This window comes from Sorghum bicolor, chromosome 7 (assembly GCF_000003195.3).
Source record: "Sorghum bicolor cultivar BTx623 chromosome 7, Sorghum_bicolor_NCBIv3, whole genome shotgun sequence".
NCBI classification, from domain to species: domain Eukaryota; kingdom Viridiplantae; phylum Streptophyta; class Magnoliopsida; order Poales; family Poaceae; genus Sorghum; species Sorghum bicolor.
The window spans coordinates 56113498-56141159 of record NC_012876.2 but is presented as its reverse complement, the minus strand read 5'-3'; the positions used below and the strand labels follow the sequence as shown (position 1 = coordinate 56141159).

The following is a 27662-nucleotide window of genomic DNA, read 5'->3' as shown; positions in this document are numbered from 1 at the left end:
TTTATCATACAAGAGCTCATCATGTAAGATTTTGGGTTTTTGAAAATAAATCTCGAGAACTTGGTAATGCTAGGAATAAGATAAATAGCAACTTAGACCTTCATGTATAATATCAATCAATTACCTAGACTCAGCTTAAACATATGCCTCCACAAATTTTAGGTTCAGAGTAAATTGTTATATTGAAGTAGTCATGTCCAAAACTCAGAAGAATTCATGGTTGAAAACTAGGCACTTGAAAGGAATTACTGCAGAGCAACTATTCATCATCTTGAAGATAAAATTTTAATATTCTCTAATTTTTATTTGACTCTAAACTAGACTGACTCTAGACACACTCTATGATCACACCTTAATATATAGATAAGTATTTTTCTTGGTTTTTTTTTATTTCTATTGGACTCACAAGACTTTAAAGACATGGACCTTCATGTGCCCATATAGTTTTGGTATTTTATGACTATATAAAACAGAATCGATAATCGCATAGGTATAGTTACCTGATAACTGGGGGATGCTCCTCCCCCAAGCTAGATGTTTGCAATAGTTGGTGTTGATGATCTTCAAAGTGAGCTAACTGGCAGCGCTCCAGGTGGGTGCCACTAATAGACTCTCTCCTTGTCATAATATTATTCCTGCATAATTACACTTCAAAAAGAAAACCAAAACTCGAGGCTTGAATTTAATAATGGGTTAGCGGTCAGCCTGTAAGTGATTGATTATTCTTATGAGTTGATTTGAATTGACAGATTCTAGCAGAATTCTCTCTTTTTTAGGATTTTCTAGTTGAATTATGCAGTAATGAAATATGTGTACATGATGTATAGTTGTATTATTATGCCTCCACAGAGAATATTTATTCTTATGGAGCTTAGATTTTTCATAATGCAAGAAAGTAAATGCAGAAGCTATTATTATTATTATTATTATTATTATTATTATTATTATTATTATTATTATTATTATTATTATTATTATTATTATTATTATTATTATTATTATTATTATTATTATTATTATTATTATTATTATTATTATTATTATTATTATTATTATTATTATTATTATTATTATTATTATTTATGTCACCACAGTAAATATTCCTATAGGGTTACCATAAGTTTATTCCTGTGGAGCTTTTAATATTTTATGATGCAGTAAATGAAGCAATAAAGATTTATTTTATTTTATTTTTTATATTTACGCAGATAAAAATATTAAAGTGAAATTATTAATGCAGATAGTAATACTAATTAATTAGATAACTACCATATTACCTTATGACAATGATGTAAAATTTAAAGTTTACCGACAGGACTTTAGATAGAGGAGAACACTTACTCAGTGGGTTCATCGTCTGAGGTACCCGCAGGCAACTCCCTATTTCATGGTGATGCCGCACGTGCCTTCTTCCATCTCACTTATGTCTCTTTTGGCTCTCTCTCTCTCGTTGAAGCTGAGTGGTCCTCATGGAGGGGCTCATGCTTATAAGAGAAAGTGTTGCCTTTGTTCTTGAGTTAAAGGAGAGTTTTAATAGCAGTTGGCAGCATCTTGCTCAGTGTGCATGCTCATAGAACTTTTACTTGTAGAATTAATAAACTTTGCTTGATGTGTCGTCCTGTTTGCAAAACTAAAGTAGAGATTAAGTGCATGGGCTCTGCTGGTAGAAAAACACCAACAGAACCAAATCTATTTTTTATTTATTTTTCTCCATCCTTAGGCACATTAAACAAGATAAAGTTGTGTTATATGATTTATTTATTTATGAGTGGTAAGATCAAAAGATTAAGCATTTAATGTTGCATTTAAGTTCACATGATAGAAAAGAATAAAATTGCTTATCTCTATATAAATTTTCAAATAAGTATGTAATACCCGATTTTAAGGACAAAACCAGTATGCACCATATATGAGTTTTAGAAGTCAAATCTCACATATAGCTACAAATAAGGGGTAATATCAAAAGACAATGCATAAATATATAGCGTACTTAGTATAATAGAGATAACCTTTGATAACAACAGCGGATAAACAACTCCAAACTTCGGGTATTAACTTCACTCTATAGGATCCAACTCATTGGTTGATCACAAGCCTAACACTCCTCCTGATGTTTGGGGGAAATAGCAAGAGTGAGTCCATGTCGAACTCCACAAGTATAGCAACTAGATTGTATAGATCCCACAATCTCATGATCAATGTGACATAAATAATGTAAAGCATTAAACAATAAATAATGAGTATTTTAACACAACAAGAATCATCACCGTTGATGCAAGAAAGGCCGCTCTTGACCGTGAGCACGGCTAGTATACTAGTTTTAACACTCTACAGAGGTTGTACATCTTTACCCATGAGTCATAATTTACCCTTTCACCCAAGGCCCGTCGATCTCTTAACCCACTACCAAGGAAGGTCGGCACGGATCACTATGAAGCCTTTCAAAAGTTCGTCTAACATGTTAGGGCCGCAAGGTTTCCTTCGCGCGCAGATATAGATACCCCCCTTCCAAATGGCACAATGACGCGCAACCTATACCCAAAACGGTTCAGCCCCTCTAGCGCCCTTTTGGGTAACCTCTAACAAGCTAGAAAAGGTCTTCATACTGAGCTAAAGCCAGAGCCATTATAGCCCTCATGGTTGCACTGTTGTCCCGGTTATCACTTACAGATAACTCATCAAGTGGCTAAAAAGTCATCTTTTATCGTTTATTACTAATCATTAATCTAGCCACACGATCATGGTCACAGAATTAAAATCCAAATGCTATACTTGCCTTAATCCAATTGCTCCTGTTGATCCTTTTAGTCCTGCTGATCTTACTTGTTGCCAAAGCTCTGATCTTCATCACCAAAAACTGCTCTCCGTCTAAACTCGATCATCGATCACATAAACAAACGGAGACAAACATAAACGAAGCAAACAAGGCTACAATTATAACAGTACACCAATCATATGAAAACAGTATGAAAAGTTTATAAAATGATTCTACGCATCGCTACGATCTCACAGACGTAAAGATCACGAAAATCAGAGTTAAAACGAAGAAGTTATGAATTTTCTAAGATTTTATATAGAAAAGTAATTAATTAATTAAGGTCACAAAATTAAAAGTTTCAAACTAGTGAATTAAGGTTACTAACATGTAGAGCTCATGATTATGAATCTAACGCAACTTGAATGGGTCAAATCAGAGTTAAAATGAATATTTTATGGCCGAAAGAAAGCCAGTGGTAATTCTATAAATAGTGAAAACGTATTTTTAATCTAAAACCAAGCTGTTTGCTTTTTCCAAACTGAAATGCAAAGTGATTGGGGCTTACATTGGTAGACAGAGAGCAGGTTCACCGGCAGCGACGCTTTCTTGGAGCTACAGCAACGCCGGAGCAGCTGACCGCTCGTAGATGTCGTGTATAGGCGAGACGATGACGATCACATTGTAGAGAAGAAAATAAAATTTTATTTTACTACCTTAGGAATTCTCAAATTAGAGGCTTCCCATATAGTAGTCTTTGGTGTGCTTTGCCTAAGGGGTTGATACATATATATATATATATAGGGAGAGAAACTCCCCACCTCCACATCAACTAGCGATATGGTACTAATTGATTTGCAACCTTTATCTTTACTAATAGGCCTAACTAATTATTAAAGCCTATTAGTAAATAAAGACATTGACCATTGAGATCATGGGCTTGAGCGTGGGATAAAAAGAAAGATTTTATTATTTTCGAAATTAATTAATTTGGCGAATAATCTTAGAAAAAGTCCAGAATTATTATTTAAGCCATGAAAAATACTCCATAGACTCCAAAAATTCGGGAAAAATTATCAGAGATATTATAGAACATGGGGAACCCGAATAAAGTTTTTGGAGCTCATGATAAGATTGTTTGGAGCATCTAAAAATTAGATCATGCTCATAGAAAAGTGGGAACAGAAGTTGGAAAAGTTCCTGAAAAGTTTGTAGAGATTGCTTGATGTACGAGGAACTAAAAGAAGTCCTTTGAGTGACAAAAAAAAGATTTTAGGAAGCTCCTAATAAAACCTTGAGCTTAGAAATAAGAAATTTGGTTGTAGATAAAGATAAAGATGTACTGACGAAGATCGTTTTACTAAACGAAATTTTAAAAACTTTGCTTAGTCTCAACACACAAAGGAGCAACAAACAAACATCACATAAAACATATGTACCAGCATGTATGCACAACAACGTTGCTAAACCCTATGATGAAATTTAATTTAAGGAAAATTTTTATTTTACTATATTTTCATGAGCACAGAAATACAAAATAAATTATTTTAGCTTTATTTTCAAAGAAGCAAAATTTAGGGTGTTACAAAGTATGACTGTCATCTTTCTACAATTAAATATAATGTTCTAACTTGTTTAGTTAGGACTGAGATTAAGAGAATGGTGCCATGAACAACTTTAAAGAGCAAAGCATATTGAGTTAATCAATTTAAGTTGTAACTCTAATATGTTTGTGTCTTCACTTATGTGCACATCAAGATCAAGAGAAGAGAGTGACCACTTACCTTAGAATATTACCTTCATTATTAGCGCGTGATGGTACTAACTGATGAAGGGTAAATGACTGGTGGTCCTTCCTCTTGCACCTTGAGTTGTTCATAGACATCTTGTCTCCTCTGTTGCACTCATTCTTTTGCCATATTTTACTTCTTTAATCTGTTGACTCTTTTCCCTCTAGTCATTATTATGCCTACAACAGATTAGTGGACAATACATACCCAAAGGAATATACAAGTAATGACAAGGGCATTGTTGTAACACAGCTAAGGGTCACTTTCTATGCTATAAAAAGGAATTTGCTTGAGCATACTTAGCATAGCACATTTATTACTTCTTTCTAAGGGTTTGAATTTATTTTCCCATCTTATGTTTTGATTCTTAAATATAGGCATTATGAATCAGCTTAAACTTATATAAATAAAGTAATAGTGGATTTAGGGATTGCAAACCAGCGTGTGGAGCGATGAGGAACGACTGGGTTGGATTAGGTAGAGGAGTTGGCCTTCCTTCTCGACCTCATAGGTGAGAGTGCAGAACGTTGCATGCTCTTTTCTTATCAATCCTTCTTTCTTCTTAGCTATGAGTGAGTTGTATCCTATGCAAAATTATTGTATCTCTTCATCTCCAGTGTGAGTTCATCTCAGGACTTTCCCAATTTTAATTTAGAAGTTTTCCTACAGGGGTTAGTCTAACAAAATATTCTAATATCTACTACAGCATACTATCGGCTCAAAAATCAACCTAGACACCACATCTAATTTGATTTAGGAAGACATTTTAACCTAAGCACCACGCTTATTTCAAAAAGCCTTTGAAAGTAAAAATCAACACACCTCTTAGTTCAAGAATCAAACTAAACACCTCGTCTAATTATAACTCAAGAAAACAGTTTAAACGAAGCACCATGCCTAATTCAAAAGGTGTATGAAAAAACTCCAAACCTTAAGGATACTATTGGAAACAAAGGTAACAAGAAAGTTTATAGAGTGTTATTCAAATGGAGATGAAAGAGCATGATTATTGTTTAGCAAATTGAGCATATCTTAAAAGTAGGGACAACCAAGATATAATAGCAACATTGCAAGAGATATATCTATGAAAGCATATCCCCCGAGCTTGACTTTTTTCAAAAATCAAGATTGGATGAAAGTAATTCAATGTTGCATAATGATTGGTTGGACATACATTGCATTTGTCACTCCTTTGATCTTATTGCTCTAATCTTGGAGGGTTAGTGACAAGAATACCCGAAGGAATATTTTTATAATTATAATTCTATGCTCAATTAACAAGGGTAGCACACTAGAAGAACATTCATGTCATGGTCTAAACAGTGCTTGTTTTAGGACACTAAGCTTGTCCTTGGGAAACCTTCAAGATATGGTTTGGCGAAGTGGTTTCCCTTCCAACACCACTCTAAGTGTATTATTCACCACAATGAGATCTGCAATATTTATGGTAAACATATGTGTCTAGAACCACCCTCTTAATGATTTTATGAATAGGTAGAATAAAGGGGTTGAGGATCTCATGTGTGATAATATTAGAGATTAATTGATCCAGGAGATTTCTCATATGAGCATGGGTCTGATAGGGTTTTTAATGAAATAATTCACATGCTCGACAATATGATCACCCTTTTCAAACTCCAAGGGTGTCTCTTCATGGTTGTATATAGGCAATAAGTTTGTCTCTATTATTTTATGCCTATGACATTTATTAGATATTTTATTTTCTAGGATTTCCCATGAATTGATGTCCCTAAGGTTGGTCTTGTCTAAAGCTTTCTTCTAAACTTGGGTGAGTTATGCTTATTAAAGAAATTGATTTAAGCTTAACATTTGAATTTAGACCAAGTTCAGATGCTAGTGCTAAAACTTCATCTTCTTCCATTCTTTGACAATAGCATATGTATTTCTAATATGTTCTATGTGTTCCGGCTATTGTTGTTGCTCTTCTTGGGTATTCCTATAATTTTCATGACTCCTATTCTTAGGATGTCTTGATGGATTTCTAGGGTCATTATAAAGTTTAGTAGAAGGAGCATAAAAAGATTTATTGGGTCAAGGATGGGGTTCAAAGACATTTAATATGGGCATAGAAGGGGAGAAGATAGAATTTATTTCTAAGTGGCTTGGCTCTCCTTCTATGGCATCACTTGGCATGCCATCCTTGAATTCTTCCCAATGTCTTTTTAGGAAGGAAAGGAAATTGATGATGCTTTTCCCAAGATACTCTTATAAGAAGATCTGATATGCATTGATTTATGAGCATCTTGGCTAACTGGAAGTCTAAATCATTAAAGTGGAATTTCAAGGTTTACGATTGATAGCTAAATCTTAGGAATGATGTGATTGTATTTTAGTTATCAAGACTTTTGTTTCTAGTTTGGATAATAAATCCTTTTCTTCTTTTGGGGAGTTCAGAAATAGCCAGAGCAACTCTTTTGAGCATAAACTCTTGCTTTTTAAAAAGATAAGAAAGAACTCTCGAGAAGATAAATCAAGGGATTCCTTATAACTCTTGGTAAGATCCCAATGTGGAATAAACATGGGGCCTAGCAAACGAAGGTCAGGATTAATGATCCCATGATAAATTTAAGAAGGGTTTATTATATTATGTAGACATGGGCATAGCTTATAGATATTATGATAAGGTTTATGCTTTAAGCTCTTGCACATGCCATAAAGATAAATAGCAATAGAATTAAAAACATCCATAAGGATGAACACAAAAATAATGAAGAGACTGGGATAAAAACAGGAAAAGATAAAAGTATACTACAAGATTAAGCTAAACTAAGTCAAAATCAGCAAACCATTCCCCGGCAACGGCACCAAAAATGCTTGTTGATATAAATTAACTGCACTCCATTTAAGTAGATTTAAGTAGGATTATCCGCAAGCGCACAGATATCATACCAGTGTCACATTTTACCCGGAGGTTTTAAATATCGTATCCACAGGGAAGACTTGTGATGATGACATAGTATATAGACTTAACCCTACAATTAGGCTAGATCATATCACGAAAAAGGAAATAACTAATGCACTCTGGTTTCGACTCCGGTAAACTTTGTATAATACTGTCTTATCAGGCAAGTAACTCGAATAGGGGAAGAATCAGAGTAATCCCCTATCACGCACCTATAAGCCTATCAATCCTATCAACACGAAGTGGACTACAGAGGAATCAACGCAGCTATCACCTACGCAAACTACCACTATCCGGCTGATCAGGGGACATTCACAAGTAAACCTAGCCTAGGCACCACGCCTACACTACAAAATACTACTTCAACCAAGTTACGACCAAGATCAAAGCACTCAATATGAGTTGTGAACCAAAGAATGAATAAAAACAAGTTGCTTACTTAAACCAGAAGGGTAAGTACAAAAGTACCTTAGAACGCAGCTCCAGGCGAGGGAACTAAATCCAGACAAAAATAGCCACGAAGAAGCACCGACAGGACGGAACTCCTCTAGAATATCTACTGCTCTACTTAATCTCTCTAATCTCTAAACAAGACTAGATCTAGAAGAACTAGTCTCTCCTAATTGCTACATCTAGATGAACTAGATCTAGATGAACTAGAACTAGATCAACTAGAGGGACCCTAACCCTAATTATGTAGAGAATATGAAGCACCGAGGTGTAGAATGCCTCTTGGGGGGAGCCTTGGGCGTCATTATATAGGCCGAGGTGGAGTAGGGGGAAAGGAACCGCCACATCAGCGATCCATATCTTCATCTTGTGTGCACCGTCGGATCAAACCGACTTAAAAATTGACAGAGGGATACTTTGCTTGGCTTCCAAGGATTCGTAGGAGGAAGACTCTAGAAGGCGGCGGGCATCGGGCGAAATAGGGTGCCGACCAGCCCCAGGGTGGGGGCCAGCCGACCCCACCTTTCCTCCTCCGTGGCTCTCCTTCCTTCGGGTGTCATCTAGACCCTTCCTAAGTCTTCTCGTGATGTTTTTCGGGATGGATGAGTTTCATGGTAAATATACACTAGAATCTCTCTTTTCAGCTCTTTGTGAAATAAACCCTAAAAAATACAGAATATGCAAAAGTCATGGAAATTGTTAGTTTAAACCCTATAGTAGTGTGTATTCATGTTTTCTTTTGGGTCTAAAGTTCTAATAAAAATTGAAGTTATCGACCGTCAACAACCCCACGAGGCTATAAATAAAGAGGCAGGCCCCTGGAGAGCAGATCCAATCCTTTAGAGCTTCATTTCAATACTTCAAGTTAGGGTTAGATGTAACAATTAGGAGAGACTAGTTCTTATAGATCTAGTCTTGTTTAGATAGTGTAATACCCTAAAATTTGCTCATTTTAAAAATAGGTGTAAATGATTTATTTATGAATTTTTGTGCTCATGAAACATAGGAAAATAATATTTTTCATTAAATTAAAAATTATCATAGGGCTTAGCAACTTGTTGTGCATTCATGCTTCTGCTTTAATTTTTGTTGACATGAGTGGTTTGACTAAAGTTCAAAAATATTTCAAAGAGATTTTAAAATGGCTTTGGAATAAAAGAAAGGAAAATTAAATAATAATAATAAAAAAGAGACAGAACCCCTTCTCCCTCTTTCGGCCTTGCTTTCCCACCCTGGCCTAGCTTGCTGCGGCCCAAGCAAGGCAGCAGGCGTGCCCTCCCCGCTCCCTTCTTTCACTGACGCCCTGGCCCGCTCCCTGAGCCGCTGACCGTCCGGTCCCGCTTGGCAGTGACTCCCTATCTCCCCCTATCGAGCTGATGCCTGGGACCCCCTGCAGCGACGCAGTTCTTTCTTTCTCTTCTCCTTCGTCGAGTCCAAGCAGGTCACGGAAGGTAATCCCGAGTTTCTCGGGATTTTTGCGTGTGGAGATCAAAACCGCGCCCTATAAATCTTGGTGCTCACCCTCGCGACCCCCTTTTGCCATCTATCGGACCCCGAGAAGCCCTAGCTGCCTTGAGCGCTGAGTTTTGGATCTCGCCGAGACAGAAACCAAGCCGCCGCCGTCGCGAGCCTTCCCCAGCCCTCTCTGGTCCAAACAAAACCCGTGGGTGAGTTCGCGTGAAGCCCCTCTATGTTTCTGTGTACTCGATTCTGCTTTTGGTGCACAGAATCGAGAAATCAGTCGATGCCGGTGAGCTCGGCTCGCCCAGCCATGGCGCCACCGCGCCGGAGGCCAGAGCGCAGGCCGGCCACCGCCTGGCTCACCCCTGTTGAGTTCTGAGCCGTTAGATGCAAGATCAAGGGACAGGAATAGAAGTTACCTCTTCGCGTGCACAATTTGCTAAAGAGACCCTAGAAAAATTGAGAATGAAACCCGCAGTCCTAGGCGGGAGAGAAAAATACCTGTTTCGAGTTCAAAGGCGTATTCCCTGTCGCTTAGGTTAAAATACGTTTTCAGTTATTCGCAGATTTGCCACTGAAATTGTTTTGCTCATAAAATATTCATTTTAACTCAGTTTTTGTCCATTCAAATTTTGTTAGATTCATATTTACGAGCTCTACATCTTAGAAGTATTATTTCTCTGTTTTGAAACTTTTTATTTTCGCAGTAGCATTTAGTTAATTATTTTTCTATAGTAAATCTTGGAAAATTCATATCTTCTACGTGTTATTTCCGATTTTCGTGAACTTTACGTTTGTGTGATTGTAGCGCTGCGTAGAACATTTTGATAAACTTTTATATTTGTTTTACTACTGTTTGGTGTATTGTTCTAATTATAGCTTGTTTGCTTCGTGTATGATTGTCTACATTGAATTGCGTGTTGTTGATTGATGATTGGGATTAGACGGTGAGTCGTACGTTGGTGAGCAAGACCAAGCCTTTGAAGACCAGCAGGCTCAGGAGAGCTTTGATCAAGGCAAGTATAACTGGGGACCATCCTTGTTACCTACACACTTTTAATACATATATCATATGTATGTGTCCACCTTGACAACCCTAGTAAAATCATAGATGATTGTTGTCTTGAAATCCTTGATACCTATTTGGATATGCATTTGGGGTAGTTCTTGCTAGTGCTTGAATATAATCCATGATCTTGTAACATGAATGTTTGGATATACAATAAACAATAAAATAAGCTTTCTAGCAACTTGAATATAAAAGGTGGAAAGAACTCTGGCTTTTGCTGGATTGATCTTGACCCTCTATAAGGACTTATCCCTTGGCAAAAGTTGGGATAACTCGTACAACCATGAGGGCTATATGGCTCTGACTTTAGCTCAGTATGAAGACCTTTTCTAGCTTGTTAGAGGTTATCCGAAAGGGCGGAGGGGCTGAACCGTTTTGGGTATAGTGTGGCCTCTATCTGTATGTGTATGGGCTATGAGTCATTATGCCATCGGAAGGGGGGCTCTATATCTGCGCGTAAAGAAAACCTTGTGGCCCTAACATGTTAGACGAACTTTTGAAAGGCTTCATAGTGAACCCTGCCGACCTCCCTAGGAAGGGGCTTAAGACACTTGCAACCTCAGGCAAAAGGGTAAATCATGACTCATGGGCAAAGATGTACAACCTCTGCAGAGTGTTAAATCTGGTATACTAGCCGTGCCCACGGATACGGGCGGCCCGGAAAACTGACGGAATAGATGGACACTGATGAACATGATTAATGATGATAAATGATGGAATTATATTGTTTATATGTGTTATTCTTAATTCTTGTATACATTGATCATGTGGTTATGGGATTAATTATGCTACCTTGATATTTGCTATCCAATGATTAAACATGCTATCCACTATTAAAAGCTAAATGCAGTCAAACCAGTGTCAGCTTATTGAGCCTCATGAACCCCTGGTTATACTTGATGAGTACGATATGTGCTCACTATTGCAATTTCTCCCACACCCCACGAGAAGTTTTGGGCTTGTGATCAACCAGTTAGTTGGATCCTGTAGAGAGAAGTTAATACTCGAAGTTTGGAGTTGTCTATCCGCTGTTTGCTATCAAAGGTTACATCTTTTATATTAAGTACGTTATATATTTATGCATTGTCTTTTGATATTACCCCTTATTTGTAGCTATATGTGGGATTTGACTTCTAAAACTCACATATGGTGCGTATCTGATTTTGTCCTTAAAATCGGGTATTACAAAGTGGTATCAGAGCAATGCTGGCCGTAGGATGCAAGCCTAGTTAGAAATTGGCCATCTTAAGGTTTTGAAATTGCTATAAAATCCTTGCTCTACAAACCTTGCTATTTTCATATATACTATATCTCTATTTGTCTCTACCTTGTTGCATATTTTTAAAAGTCCTTGTTCTCATCTTCTCTCCTTGATTTGGTAAGCTTTTAGAATCTTCCCTTACCACCTGCTTACATAGTTGAAAGAGAATTTTAGGATCGATACACTACAGGAAAATTGGGCTTTGCCGACTGCTAAAATCTTTTGCCACCTGCCAAAGATAGGGCAGTCGGCAAACATTTTCTTTGCCGACCGCTTTTAAAAGCAGTCGGCAAAGGATTCTTTGCCGACTGCCCAACTATCCTGGCAGGTGGCAAAGAAAGGCAGTCGGCAAAGACGTCCTTTGTCGACTGCCTGGCAGGTGGCAAAGAAAAGCTCGTGGCAAAGGTGGCGGGCAGCCTACGGCGTCCACCTCCATCCCCTTTGCCACCTGCCAAGCCGTTAGGCAGTCGGCAAAGATAGAATTTTTTTATTTTTGAAATTTGAATTTAAGTTTTAGACATTCGATGTCGTCACTTACTCCAAACTTCCTCAAACTTTTTTCATAGCCTCCACATGCAATAGGAGTGAACCTTATAAACTTTCGTGATTTTGAGACCCTTTTTGCTATATTTTGTAAATTAATTTCTTTTAATTGTATTTTCCACCGTAGAATCCTACTTTGAACTGCAGGTGCATCAAATAATGAAACTTAGCCATTCGAAAAATGATATTCAAGTTGGAGAGTCTATTTTAAGGTCGTTTCCCGAAACTCACCCAAAATTTTGATATCTTTGTCCACGGGACATGACCATCCAGGTGTGTTAGAGGTGATTTTTAATTATATAAAATTCAAACAAAGTCGAAAAATTACGAAACATGACGAGGTGTCATGTTATTACATGTGGAAGCTATAAAAAAATTTGAGAAAGTTTGGAGCAAGTTGCAGCAGATGAACAAAACCCAGACATTTCCAATATGATCGCATGTGATCACATGCGGAAGTATTTGGATTTTGTACATCTAACATCATAACTTGCTCCATTTTTTTCAAAATTTTATCATAGGCTCCTCATGTGATAATATGACACCTCAACAAGTTTTGTAATTTTTCTTATTTTGTTTGAATTTTATATAATTAAAAATCACTTCTACCACACTTAGATGATCATGTTCCGTGGACAAGAACTTCAAATATTTAGGTCAATTTTTGGATATGGTCTAACAATATATTATTCAACATGAATATTATTTTTCAAATGGATAAGTTTTACTATTTCATGCACCTATAGTTCAAAGTAGGATTATTGAGTGGAAAAATCAATTTAAAGAAATTAATTAATGAAATATAGCAAAAAAAGTCAAAAAATCAGAAAACTTTTTGAGGTTTAATGTTATCACATGTGGACCCTATAGAAAAAATTTGAATGTGTTTGGAGCAAGGTTCAGTATCAGATGAACAAAAACCACACATTTCCAATATGATCACATGCGCAGTGTTTGGGTTTTGTACATCTAACATCATAACTTGCTCCAATTTTTTTTCAAAATTTTATCATAGGCTCCTCATGTGATAACATGACACCTCAACAAGTTTCGTAATTTTCCGATTTCGTTTGAGTTTTATATAATTAAAAGTCACTTATACCACACTTGGATGATCATGTTTCGTGGACAAGGACTTTAAAATTTTGGGTTAGTTTTTGGATATGGCCTAAAAATACTTTACTCGACATGAATATCATTTTTCGAATGGCTAAGTTTTAATATTTCATGCACCTATAGTTTATAGTAGGATTATGTAGCGGAAAAATCAATTTAAAGAAATTAATTAATGAAATATAGCAAAAAAGTCAAAAAATCACAAAACTTTTTGAGGTTTAATGTTATCACATGTGGACCATATAGAAAAAATTTGAGAAAGTTTGGAGCAAGCACATGTGATCACATGCGCAAGTGTTTAGGTTTTGTACATCTGACGTCACAACTTGCTCCAAATTTTTTCAAATATTTATCATAGGCTCCTCATGTGATAACATGACACCTCACCAAGTTTCGTAATTTTCCGATTTATTTTGAGTTTTATATAATTAAAAGTCACTTCTACCACACTTAGATGATCATGTTCCGTGGACAAGGACTTCAAAATTTTGGGTTAATTTTTGGATATGGTCTAAAAATACATTATTCAACATGAATATTATTTTTCAAATGGCTAAGTTTTACTATTTCATACACCTATAGTTCATAGTAGGATTATTGAGTGGAAAAATCAATTTAAAGAAATTAGTTAATGAAATATAGCAGAAAAGTCAAAAAATCACAAAACTTTTTGAGGTTTAATGTTATCACATGTGGACCCTATAGAAAAAATTTGAGAAAGTTTGGAGCAAGTTGCAGTATCAGATGAACAAAAACAAGACATTTCCAATACGATCACATTTGATCACATGCGCAAGTGTTTGAGTTTTGTACATCTGACTTCACAACTTGCTCCAAATTTTTTTAAATATTTATCATAGGCTCCTCATGTGATAACATGACACCTCAACAAGTTTCGTAAGTTTCCGATTTCTTTTGAGTTTTATATAATTAAAAGTCACTTCTACCATACTTGGATGATCATGTTCTGTGGACAAGGACTTCAAAATTTTGGGTCAGTTTTTGGATATGGTCTAAAAATACATTATTCAACATGAATATCATTTTTCTAATGCCTAGGTTTTATTATTTCATGCACCTATAGTTCAAAGTTGGATTATATGGTGGACAATTCAATTAAAAGAAATAAATTAACAAAATATAGCCAAAAAGGTAAAAAACCACGAAACTTTTTGAAGTGTCATTTTATTACATTTGGAGGCTATGATAAAAATTTCAAAAAATTTTGAGCAAGTTGAGGCTATAAAAAAATTAGACAAAAAAAAATTCTTTGCCAACTGCCCTAGATACAGGCAGTCGGCAAAGAATATTTGTAAATAAAATATACCGCGTCTTTGCCGACTGCCTGACCTCATAGCAGTCGGCAAAGGAAATTAGACAAAAAGCAATTCTTTGCCGACTGCCCTAAATCCAAACAGTCGGCAAAGAATATTTGTAAATAAAATATATCGCGCCTTTACCGACTGTCTGACCTCATAGTAGTCGGTAAAGGACTTAGACCTAAAAGCTAACCAATAATATGCCAAAACCTTATCTTGAAAAAAAAGAAAAACCCAACCACAGGAGCGGACGCACGCAGCAGCTCCACCCGAGCGGACGCACGCAGCGCCGCCGCCACCGCACTCCCGTCGTCGGCACACCGCTCGCAGCCCCGCCGCACCCCCTGCGCCCTGCGCCCCCGCCTCCCCTGCACCCTCCACCCCGCCGTCGACCGCCCGGCCGCCCCTGCCCCGGCCGCTCCGGCCTCCGCTCGTGCCTCGTCCTCGTCTTCGCCTCCTCCTCCGCCCGCCGCTTGATCCGGGGAGGCGGCGCGCCCCTCGTCTTCAGCAGCGCCCGAGGAGGCGGCCGCCGCCGCCGTCGCTGGCGGGGAGGCGTCGAGGGCGGCGGAAGAAGAGGAGGAGGCCTTCGAGGACGCGCTCACCGACGAGCAGCTGTGAGAGGTTAGTGCCGTGACCGCCCCGCATCCTTATTGCATTTCCCCTCACGGTTGCTGACTGCGATACACGAATCTGGGGTTCAATTGCTTGGTGTCTGAACTTGGTTGTAGAATTGATTGCTGGATTCATGCTTAGAGTTGTAGTGGCTAGTAGTTTCGTTACTAGATTTGATTGTTGGTAGTGATGGACCCCCAAAACCGCCCCTGTTTGCTATGAACAGCTGTAAGATGGTCATATGTTTAGTACTTAGTGGCTCACTGGCTATTTATTTATTTAATTATTCATTCTCATTACGTGTAATCGTTCTTGTGTTTTCCTCGTAGACCCAGTGGCATGGTGGCCAGGTGATCAACGAGTTCACGGGCTATGTCCTATCTCACCAGGGCAAAGCGACAGATCCGGAGAACATCTACGACCCGGCGAAGAGGGCCGACGCGTTCACCAACCCGAACGCCTACGAGAAGGTCGTCCAGTACACCAAGGCAGTTCGCAAGCGCCATGGTGAGGCCTATGATCCGGCCACCGAGCCCCTTGACACGGACGTCCTGATGAGGACGGGAGGAGGGAAGCAGCATGGGCGGTACTTTCTTGCCCACAGCGTAATCGACCCGGCCACCGTTCCCACCCTTCGTGAGGTTCGTCGATCAGACAGCATGACCTCATCGGACGTCCCCATACAGCCTCGGCGGCCAAGCTCTACGCAGATGATGGCGGTGGTTCAGGTAACTATTTGTCGTTTATTGGATTTACATATGTAGCTTTCCTTATGCATTGTTTAAACATCACAAGTGTAATATTGCAGTCCCAGCTGGCCGAGCTACGGGCCCAACAGGCGGCCCAAGAGGAGGCTCATCGGCAGCAGCTGGCGGCCCAGCAGGAGGCCCATCGGCGGCAGTTGGAGGCTATCCAGGAGCACTCGGCGCGTCAGATGAAAGAGTTTGCCAGCTTCTTTTAGGGTCTGGTTTCAGATGTCCTCCGTTGCCAGCTTCTTTCTTCGCTCTACCCCCTGTTCTTGCTCCACCCTCTGTTCCTAGCCCTTTAGGGACTCCGGTGAGTTTCTAGCAGTCTATCTATTGTTTTCGTTTGTACGGCTATCCCACATGTACTAATGACATCACTTCTCTATGCAGCCACCGTCGGCAGGTTTAAACCCGACTCCACATGGCCTTTCTCCAGGCCAGGTGGAACCAGGTGGCGTTCCTCCTAGGCTTACACAGGCGGGGGCCTCCGGGTTGGGTAGCGACCCTCCGCCTGCCCAGCAGGTCGGATCTGGGTGGGTGTACAGCAGCGCACCGCAGATTGGACCGTCTTCGTGGCCTTTGTGGCCAGCTGGGAGCTCTTCACACCACGGTGGCGACGGGTCGCAGGACGCGTGACTAGCTATGTGGTTCTTCTACTTTGTAGGTTGTTTGATGTTGGTTTTGCACACCATGTTGGATGTTTGATGTTGGTTTTGCACACTTAGTATGATTTGTTGGATGATGGACTTGTTGAACTCATTTATTATGGTTTATGTGTGCTATATATGTGGATTTGTGTGATATATATGTGGATCTGTGTGATATATGTGAATTCTAGTTATATAATCATATTTGTGATACAAAATAAAAAAAAACAGGTGGAAATTTTACTTATTCCAGCTTTGCCACCTGCCACGTGGAAAGCAGGTGGCAAAGCTGAAATCTCATGAACAATAACAGCTTTGCCACCTGCCAATAAAGACAGTCGGCAAAGAGCCCTTTGCCACCTGCCAAAAAAAGCAGTCGGCAAAGAGCTCTTTGCCACCAGCCAAAAAAGGCAGTCGGCAAAGAGAACGATAGTATCGCAAGTTGAGTGAAGTGTGAATCTTTAATGCTTAGTTGGTTTGTTATTATGTTTATGCTTGATTTGGATCTTTGTAATGAGTGCAATGATCTTGTGGGATTTACTCACAATTTTATTAGTTCATAGGCCTAAGGCATAAGGATTAATGAAAAAAGTAGTTGGGTTTGGCTATCTCCTGTTTCCATCCCTCGCTGATTTATGGAGCAGTCTGCAATAATACTGGTGTATCTCAAGTTCTGATTGTTCAAAGTTTATCAAATTTATTTTGTAAACAACTAGACTTCAAGATCTTTCAATGACCGCAAGAATCACCCTCATAGCTATTATGGTTTGAAAGTTACAAAAATCATAAGATAATATAGTTGTGCTGTCAAGAGATCTGGACCAGTTTCGGTTACTTGCTGTTTGAGTTTGAGACAAACATAACTATAGAATTTGGAAAAGTGTTCTATACAAAAGTTATAGACAATTTGCTAAGCTTTCCAACGGTATAAGCTGGAACTTATTTGGATGAGTAGAACCTGAGATAGGATATTTACAATTGGATGTTTCTGTTCTGTTTCCAAATCTGGACAGACCTGGTAATTCCCAATTTCAGCTAAATTAACTTCAGAATCTGGGAAAAAGTTGTATACGAAAGTTGTAGAGGATTTTCTAATATTTTCAAATATGTAAGGATCATCTCTAGATGAGTTAAGTAGCTCGAGATATAACTTCTGGAAGTTACTGCACCTTTGCTGAGACATTATCAGGATGGATAATATGTTTGGCTATTTTACCTAAGCTCAAAGACAGAACCTAAGGAGGTCTTCTACATGAAAGTTATAGAGAATTTCATAAGTCTTCTAACGGTATAAGCTACAACTCTATTGGATTAACATAATAAGAGTTATACCTGTTTTACTACGTTGGAGTTTTCATATCATGGGAAAATTTCAGGATACCTGTTTGTTCTCTGTACATGAGTTCTTTGGGATGTCAGAAGTTCTCAATATTAGTTAAGTTGTCTGGAAAATATGCAAGCTACCTTTCTTGTGTCCCCTAGTTGACTTTTCTTAAGGGGGTGGCCTAATTAAAGAAGTTACAAGAGAAGAAGTGGTTAATGACTAGAACATCTACAAGGACATCAAGTGCTTGGTATGTTGGTTTGTTTCAAGATATCATTCCATTTGGAGTGTGCTAATACTAATGGAGGTTTATATCATTACTGATACTCATGGATTAAGAGTTGTGTATGAGGATTAGATGACACCAAAGTTTACGAAGTTATATGTGGGATGTGAGAGTGAAGCAACTCAACTGTGATAAAGGTACTAATAGTTGGAACTTAGTGATGAAAGTAACCTTGGATTAAGAGACTTGGTACAAGCAAATTTAAAAGACTATGATGTGTAGCGTCCAAAAAGAATTGAGTATCTGGGTGGTTCACTCCTACCTGAGGAGGCTAATCCATGCTAAGTTATCATCTCGTTGAGTTGTATAAGTCAAAAGCTAGTAGTCAAGAAAGATTTTGATCAATTATGAGTAATAGATATTCTACGGAAAAATTGGTTCACGAGTTATGACAATGAGAGATAAGTGTTTTCCTATGGTATGCAAGTTGTGAAGATGAAAGAGTATTTAAAGATCTTGTTCCTGTCTCTCTTTTGGAATCCATGCCTCTTTCGAATCTCGAGGACGAGATTCATTTTAAGGGAGGTAGATTTGTAACACCCTAAAATTTGCTCATTTTAAAAATAGGTGAAAAAATGATTTATTTATGAATTTTTGTGCTCATGAAACATAGGAAAATAATATTTTCATTAAATTAAAAATTATCATAGGGCTTAGCAACTTGTTGCGCATTCATGCTTCTGCATTAATTTTTGTTGACATGAGTGGTTTGACTAAAGTTCAAAAATATTTCAAAGAGATTTTAAAATGGCTTTGGAATAAAAGAAAGGAAAATAATAAAAAAATAATAAAAAAGAGACAGAACCCCTTCTCCCTCTTTCGGCCTTGCTTTCCCACCCCGGCCCAGCTTGCTGCGGCCCAAGCAAGGCAGCAGGCGTGCCCTCCCCGCTCCCTTCTTTCACTGACGCCCTGGCCCGCTCCCTGAGCCGCTGACCGTCCGGTCTCGCTTGGCAGTGACTCCCTATCTGCCCCTATCGAGCTGACGCCTGGGACCCCCCCCCCCCGCAGCGACGCAGTTCTTTCTTTCTCTTCTCCTTCGTCGAGTCCAAGCAGTTCACGGAAGGTAATCCCGAGTTTCCCGGGATTTTTGCGTGTGGAGATCAAAACCACGCCCTATAAAGCTTGGTGCTCACCCTCGCGACCCCCTTTTGCCATCTATCGCAACCCGAGAAGCCCTAGCTGCCTCGAGTGCTGAGTTTCGGATCTCGCCGAGACAGAAACCAAGCCACCGCCATCGCGCCATCGCGAGCCTTTCCCAGCCCTCTCTGGTCCAAACAAAACCCGTGGGTGAGTTCGCGTGAAGCCCCTCTATGTTTTTGTGTACTCGATTCTGCTTTTGGTGCACAGAATCAAGAAATCAGTCGACGCCGGCGAGCTCGGCTCGCCCAGCCATGGCGCCACCGCGCCAGAGGCCAGAGCGCCAGCCGGCCGCCGCCTGGCTCTCCCCTGTTGAGTCCTGAGCCGTTAGGTGCAAGATCAAGGGATAGGAATAGAAGTTACCTCTTCGCGTGCACAATTTGCTAAAGAGACCCTGGAAAAATTGAGAATGAAACCCGCAGTCCAAGGCGCCAGAGAAAATACGTGTTTTGAGTTCAAAGGCGTATTCCCTGTCGCTTAAGTTAAAATACGTTTTCAGTTATACACAGATTTGCCACTGAAATTATTTTGCTCATAAAATATTCATTTTAACTCAGTTTTTGTCCATTCAAATTTCGTTAGATTCATATTTACGAGCTCTACATGTTAGAAGTATTATTTTTCTGTTTTGAAACTTTTTATTTTCGCAGTAACATTTAATTAATTATTTTTCTATAGGAAATATTGGAAAATTCATATCTTCTACGTGTTATTTCCGATTTTCGTGAACTTTACGTTTGTGTGATTGTAGCGCTGCGTAGAACATTTTGATAAACTTTTATATTTGTTTTACCACTGTTTGTTGTATTGTTCTAATTATAGCTTGTTTGCTTCGTGTATGATTGTCTACATTGAATTGCGTGTTGTTGATTGATGATCGGGATTAGACGGTGAGCCGTACGTTGGTGAGCAAGACCAAGCCTTTGAAGACCAGCAGACTCAGGAGAGCTTTGATCAAGACAAGTATAACTGGGGACCATCCTTGTTACCTACACACTTTTAATACATATATCATATGCATGTGTCCACCTTGACAACCCTAGTAAAATCATAGATGATTGTTGTCTTGAAATCCTTGATACCTATTTGGATATGCATTTGGGGTAGTTCTTGCTAGTGCTTGAATATAATTCATGATCTTGTAACTCGAATGTTTGGATATAAAATAAACAATAAAATAAGCTTTCTAGCAACTTGAATATAAAGGGTGGAAAGAACTCTGGCTTTTGCTGGATTGATCTTGACCCTCCATAAGGACTTATCCCTTGGCAAAAGCTGGGACAACTCGTACAACCATGAGGGCTATATGGCTCTGGCTTTAGCTCAGTATGAAGACCTTTTCTAGCTTGTTAGAGGTTACCCGAAAGGGCGGAGTGGCTGAACCGTTTTGGGTATAGTGTGGCCTCTCTCTGTATGTGTATAGGCTACGAGTCATTATGCCATCAGAAGGGGGGCTCTATATCTGCGCGCAAAGGAAACCTTGCGGCCCTAACATGTTAGACGAACTTTTGAAAGGCTTCATAGTGATCCCTGCCGACCTCCCTAGGAAGGGGCTTAAGAAACTTGCAACCTCGGGCGAAAGGGTAAATCATGACTCATGGGTAAAGATGTAGAACCTCTGCAGAATGTTAAATCCGGTATACTAGCCGTGCCCATGGATACGGGCGGCCCGGAAAACTGACGGAATAGATGGACACTGATGAACATGATTAATGATGATAAATGATGGATTATTATATTGTTTATATGTGTTATTCTTAATTCTTGTATACATTGATCATGTGGTTATGGGATTAATTATGCTACCTTGATATTTGCTATCCAATGATTAAACATGCTATCCACTATTAAAAGCTAAATGCAGTCAAACCAGTGTGAGCTTATTGAGCCTCATGAATCCCTGGTAATACTTGATGAGTACGATATGTGCTTACTCTTGCAATTTCCCTCACACCTCAGGAGAAGTTTTGGGCTTGTGATTAACCAGTCAGTTGGATCCTGTAGAGAGAAGTTAATACCCGAAGTTTGGAGTTGTCTATCCGCTGTTTGCTATCAAAGGTTACATCTTTTATATTAAGTACGTTATATATTTATGCATTGTCTTTTGATATTACCCCTTATTTGTAGCTATATGTGGGATTTGACTTCTAAAACTCACATATGGTGCGTATCTGATTTTGTCCTTAAAATCGGGTATTACAAAGTGGTATCAGAGCAATGCTGGCCGTAGGACGCAAGCCTAGTTAGAAATTGGCCATCTTAAGGTTTTGAAATTGCTATAAAATCCTTGCTCTACAAACCTTGCTATTTTCATATATACTATATCTCTGTTTGTCTCTACCTTGCTGCATATTTTTAAAAGTCCTTGTTCTCATCTTCTCTCCTTGATTTGGTAAGCTTTTAGAATCTTCTCTTACCACCTGCTTACATAGTTGAAAGAGAATTTTAGGATCGATACACTACAGGAAAACGGAGCTTTGCTGACTGCTAAAATCCTTTGCCACCTGCCAAAGATAGGGCAGTCGGCAAACATTTTCTTTGCCGACCGCTTTTAAAAGCAGTCGGCAAAGGATTCTTTGCCGACTGCCCAACTATCCTGGCAGGTGGCAAAGAAAGGCAGTCGGCAAAGACGTCCTTTGTCGACTGCCTGGCAGGTGGCAAAGAAAAGCTGGTGGCAAAGGTGGCGGGCAGCCTACGGCGCCCACCTCCATCCCCTTTGCCACCTGCCAAGCCGTTAGGCAGTCGGCAAAGATAGAATTTTTTATTTTTGAAATTTGAATTTAAGTTTTAGACATTCGATGTCGTCACTTACTCCAAACTTCCTCAAACTTTTTCATAGCCTCCACATGCAATAGGAGTGAACCTTATAAACTTTCGTGATTTTGTGACCCTTTTTGCTATATTTTGTAAATTAATTTCTTCTAATTGTATTTTCCACCGTAGAATACTACTTTGAACTGTAGGTGCATCAAATAATGAAACTTAGCCATTCGAAAAATGATATTCAAGTTGGAGAGTCTATTTTAAGGTCGTTTCCCGAAATTCACCCAAAATTTTGATATCTTTATCCACGGGACATGACCATCCAGGTGTGTTAGAGGTGATTTTTAATTATATAAAATTCAAACAAAGTCAAAAAATTATGAAACATGACGAGGTGTCATGTTATTACATGTGGAAGCTATAAAAAAATTTGAGAAAGTTTGGAGCAAGTTGCAGTATCAGATGAACAAAACCCAGACATTTCCAATATGATCGCATGTGATCACATGCGGAAGTGTTTGGATTTTGTACATCTAACATCATAACTTGCTCCATTTTTTAAAAAATTTTATCATAGGCTCCTCATGTGATAATTTGACACCTCAACAAGTTTTGTAATTTTTCTTATTCTGTTTGAATTTTATATAATTAAAAATCACTTCTACCTAGGGATGAAAACGGTACGGATATTTTCCGATCGTATTCGAGACCGAATTCGTTTAGAGGGATTCAGATCAGTCCGTATCCGAGTCCGAATGTTCAACATCCGATACCGTATCCGTATCCGAGTACTTAAATCGTATATTTATGATGTCGACATCTAATAGTATCTTATCCGACATAGTTGACATTATCCGTATTCGAATCCGAATTCGATCACAAATACGAAAACAAATATGATATCGATGATATCCGTCCGTATCCGATCCGTTTTCATCCCTACTTCTACCACACTTGGATGATCATGTTCCGTGGACAAGAACTTCAAATATTTAGGTCAATTTTTGGATATGGTCTAACAATATATTATTCAACATGAATATTATTTTTCAAATGGATAAGTTTTACTATTTCATGCACCTATAGTTCAAAGTAGGATTATTGAGTGGAAAAATCAATTTAAAGAAATTAATTAATGAAATATAGCAAAAAAAGTCAAAAAATTAGAAAACTTTTTGAGGTTTAATGTTATCACATGTGGACCGTATAGAAAAAATTTGAATGTGTTTGGAGCAAGGTTCAGTATCAGATGAACAAAAACCACACATTTCCAATATGATCACATGCGCAGTGTTTGGGTTTTGTACATCTAACATCATAACTTGCTCCATTTTTTTAAAAAATTCTATCATAGGCTCCTCATGTGATAACAGGACACCTCAACAAGTTTCGTAATTTTCTGATTTCGTTTGAGTTTTATATAATTAAAAGTCACTTATACCACACTTGGATGATCATGTTTCGTGGACAAGGACTTCAAAATTTTGGGTTAGTTTTTGGATATGGCCTAAAAATACTTTATTTGACATGAATATCATTTTTCGAATGGCTAAGTTTTAATATTTCATGCACCTATAGTTTATAGTAGGATTATGTAGCGGAAAAATCAATTTAAAGAAATTAATTAATGAAATATAGCAAAAAAGTCAAAAAATCACAAAACTTTTTGAGGTTTAATGTTATCACATGTGGACCATATAGAAAAAATTTGAGAAAGTTTGGAGCAAGCACATGTGATCACATGCGCAAGTGTTTAGGTTTTGTACATCTGACGTCACAACTTGCTCCAAATTTTTTCAAATATTTATCATAGGCTCCTCATGTGATAACATGACACCTCACCAAGTTTCGTAATTTTCCGATTTCTTTTGAGTTTTATATAATTAAAAGTCACTTCTACCATACTTAGAGATCATGTTCCGTGGACAAGGACTTCAAAATTTTGGGTTAATTTTTGGATATGGTCTAAAAATACATTATTCAACATGAATATTATTTTTCAAATGGCTAAGTTTTACTATTTCATGCACCTATAGTTCATAGTAGGATTATTGAGTGGAAAAATCAATTTAAAGAAATTAATTAATGAAATATAGCAAAAAAGTCAAAAAATCACAAAACTTTTTGAGGTTTAATGTTATCACATGTGGACCCTATAGAAAAAATATGAGAAAGTTTGGAGCAAGTTGCAGTATCAGATGAACAAAAACCAGACATTTCCAATATGATCACATTTGATCACATGCGCAAGTGTTTGAGTTTTGTACATCTGACGTCACAACTTGCTCCAAATTTTTTCAAATATTTATCATAGGCTCCTCATGTGATAACATGACACCTCAACAAGTTTCGTAAGTTTCCGATTTCTTTTGAGTTTTATATAATTAAAAGTCACTTCTACCATACTTGGATGATCATGTTCTGTGGACAAGGACTTCAAAATTTTGGGTCAGTTTTTGGATATGGTCTAAAAATACATTATTCAACATGAATATCATTTTTCTAATGCCTAGGTTTCATTATTTCATGCAGCTATAGTTCAAAGTTGGATTATATGGTGGACAATTCTATTAAAAGAAATAAATTAACAAAATATAGCCAAAAAGGTAAAAAAAACTACGAAACTTTTTAAAGTGTCATTTTATTACATTTGGAGGCTACGATAAAAATTTCAAAAATTTTTGAGCAAGTTGAAGCTATAAAAAAAATTAGACAAAAAAAAATTCTTTGCCAACTGCCCTAGATACAGGCAGTCGGCAAAGAATATTTGTAAATAAAATATACCGCGTCTTTGCCGACTGCCTGACCACATAGCAGTCGGCAAAGGAAATTAGAAAAAAACAATTCTTTGCCGACTGCCCTAGATCCAAACAGTCGGCAAAGAATATTTGTAAATAAAATATACCACGCCTTTACCGACTGCCTGACCTCATAGCAGTCGGCAAAGGACTTAGACCTAAAAGCTAACCAATAATATGCCAAAACCTTATCTTGAAAAAAAAGAAAAACCCAACCACAGGAGCGGACGCACGCAGCAGCTCCACCCGAGCGGACGCACGGAGCAGCTCCACCCGCACGCAGCGCCGCCGCCGCCGCACTCCCGCCGTCGGCACACCGCTCGCAGCCCCGCCGCACCCCCTGCGCCCTGCGCCCCCGCCTCCCCTGCACCCTCCACCCTGCCGTCGACCGCCCGGCCGCCCCTGCCCCAGCCGCTCCGGCCTCCGCTCGTGCCTCGTCCTCGTCTTCGCCTCCTCCTCCGCCTGCCGCTTGATCTAGGGAGGCGGCGCGCCCCTCGTCTTCAGCGGCGCCCGAGGAGGCGGCCGCCGCCGCCGCCGCTGGCGGGGAGGCGTCGAGGGCGGCGGAAGAAGAGGAGGAGGCCTTCGAGGACGCGCTCACCGACGAGCAGCTGTGAGAGGTTAGTGCCGTGACCGCCCCGCATCCTTATTGCATTTCCCCTCACGGTTGCTGACTGCGATACACGAATCTGGGGTTCAATTGCTTGGTGTCTGAACTTGGTTGTAGAATTGATTGCTGGATTCATGCTTAGAGTTGTAGGAGCTAGTAGTTTCGTTGCTAGATTTGATTGTTGGTAGTTATGGACCCCCATAACCGCCCCTGTTTGCTATGAACAGCTGTAAGATGGTGATATGTTTAGTACTTAGTGGCTCACTGGCTATTTATTTATTTAATTATTCATTCTCATTATGTGTAATCGTTCTTGTGTTTTCCTCGTAGAACCAGTCGCATGGTGGCCAGGTGATCAACGAGTTCACGGGCTATGTCCTATCAAATAGATAAATTTAATAAATTTATATTCAAGCATAAACATGCTAGAGTTATAATCAAATAGATAAATTTAATAAATTCGACATGGTTTGTCATTTTTTAGATTGTTCATGACGTCATCTCAGTTTTAATCAAATTAAAATATTATCTTGCCTTTTATTATTTGAAAATTCATAAATAGATAATCCTTTAATTGGTTAAACAATTCGAATTCTGTAACACCCAAAATATTTATTTCTTTAAAATAGATGAATTGGATTTAAATTGATTAATTTTGGTGAGCATCAAAATATAGGAAAAAAATAAATTTGCGGAATTAAAATTTCATATAAGTTTAGAATAACATTTTTGTTGCACACATGCTGGTGCATTTTTATTAAGATGATTGTTTTAAAAAAAATGTCAATTTGTTCAAAATCTCAATTTGAAAATATATTTGGAAATTTGGTTTGAAAAAGGAAAAGGAAAATCTTTCTTCCCTCCTCCCCCTTCTCCTTTCGGCCTGCAGGGCCCAAACGCTGCGCCCCCTTCTTCTCTTCCTGGGCCGAGGCCCAGCTGGCCAACTCCCCCACCCTCTCCCTCTCTCTCTCGCCGACAGATGGGGCCCATCTGTCAGCTCCTTCTCCTCCAACCGCCTCCTCCCTCTTCCCTCTCTCTCGGTTCAGAACTGCAGGCCCCCGCTCCCCACGATCCTTCTCCCTCCCCCGCGCCTTGCCCTTTTGGCCGCGCTTGAGCCCGAGCCGCCTTCTCGCTCCTATTTTGCTCTCTCTTCCGCTCCGACTCTCGCGCAGAGCGCAGTGAACTGTTGCATAACCCGCCGGAGCGCCGCCGTGATCCACCGTCCGCCGTCCGGCCAAACCGAGCCGTATCCGCCTCCAATTTTCACCGTGGTGAGCGCGCCCCCTTCCCCTCTCCCTCTTCGGCTTTCTCCCGTGCGTTTTGGTGCTTTCTAGGGCCGTCCCCACGAGCTCCATTGGGGCCTTCAATGGCGCCTCCGTCGGCCGCCTTGTAGGGAAGCTCTCGGGCCACGCCGAGGCCGGGAACAAACTCGCCTTAGTTTCCTCTCTCTCCAGGTGTTCTCGGATGCGAGAATGGTGCTCCGTAGCGCTGTAATCGCCGACTCTGGTGAGCTTCACGCCGCGGCCATGGCGGCGCCGCCGCCGTCTCTTCACCCTCCGGTGGCCGGCTCTCTCTCTTCCCCCTTCTTCTAATCCTCGCCGTCCATCGCGAGATCGATGGCCAGAAACGGATGATACCCCTTCGCAGGACCTTTTTCTTAAAGAGACCCCCTAGTTTTCTATATTATAACCCGCAGTCCTTTACGCCTCTATGGAATACGTTTAGTCATTTTGAAAGCGTAAATTTACTCAGTGTTAATCAAAATACGTTTTCTCAAATTACAAAATTGCCACTGACTTTCTTTTGCTCATAAAATATTTGTTTTAACTCCGATTTGACCCGTTCAACTTGCGTTAGGTTTGTATTTGCGAGATCTTAATGCTAGTCTAACTGTTTTACCAATTTGAAACTTTTTAATTTCGTGACCCTATTTAATTAATTACTTTTCTAAAGAAAATCTTAGAAAATTCATATCTTCTCCGTTTTAGCTCCGATTCGATCCGTTCAAGTTGCGTTAGTTTCATAATTTCATAAGCTTCGCGTTGGTACCATTGT

At 39.2% G+C, this 27662-nt stretch overlaps 1 protein-coding gene across 1 annotated transcript; it reads right to left on the bottom strand.

The window, feature by feature from the left end:
* LOC110437295 (spidroin-1-like) lies at nt 19660-26962 on the bottom strand. The gene is made up of 3 exons (XM_021465692.1): nt 26506-26962; nt 25212-25642; nt 19660-19758 (listed from the first exon to the last, which is right to left on the bottom strand). Exons 1-3 carry the CDS (start codon nt 26960-26962, stop codon nt 19660-19662), a joined length of 987 nt encoding a protein of 328 aa, XP_021321367.1.

What these genes read in the sequence shown, in the direction of transcription:
- LOC110437295 (XM_021465692.1), bottom strand. Translation starts at nt 26,962, where the DNA reads ATGGAGCTCGTGGGGACGGCCCTAGAAAGCACCAAAACGCACGGGAGA. An exon ending in AGAGAAGAAGGGGGCGCAGC is followed by an intron (nt 25,643 to 26,505) that starts GTTTGGGCCCTG and finishes AAATGCAATAAG; the next exon opens with GATGCGGGGCGGTCACGGCA. An exon ending in GCGTCCGCTCCTGTGGTTGG is followed by an intron (nt 19,759 to 25,211) that starts GTTTTTCTTTTT and finishes CTAACGGCTCAG; the next exon opens with GACTCAACAGGGGAGAGCCA.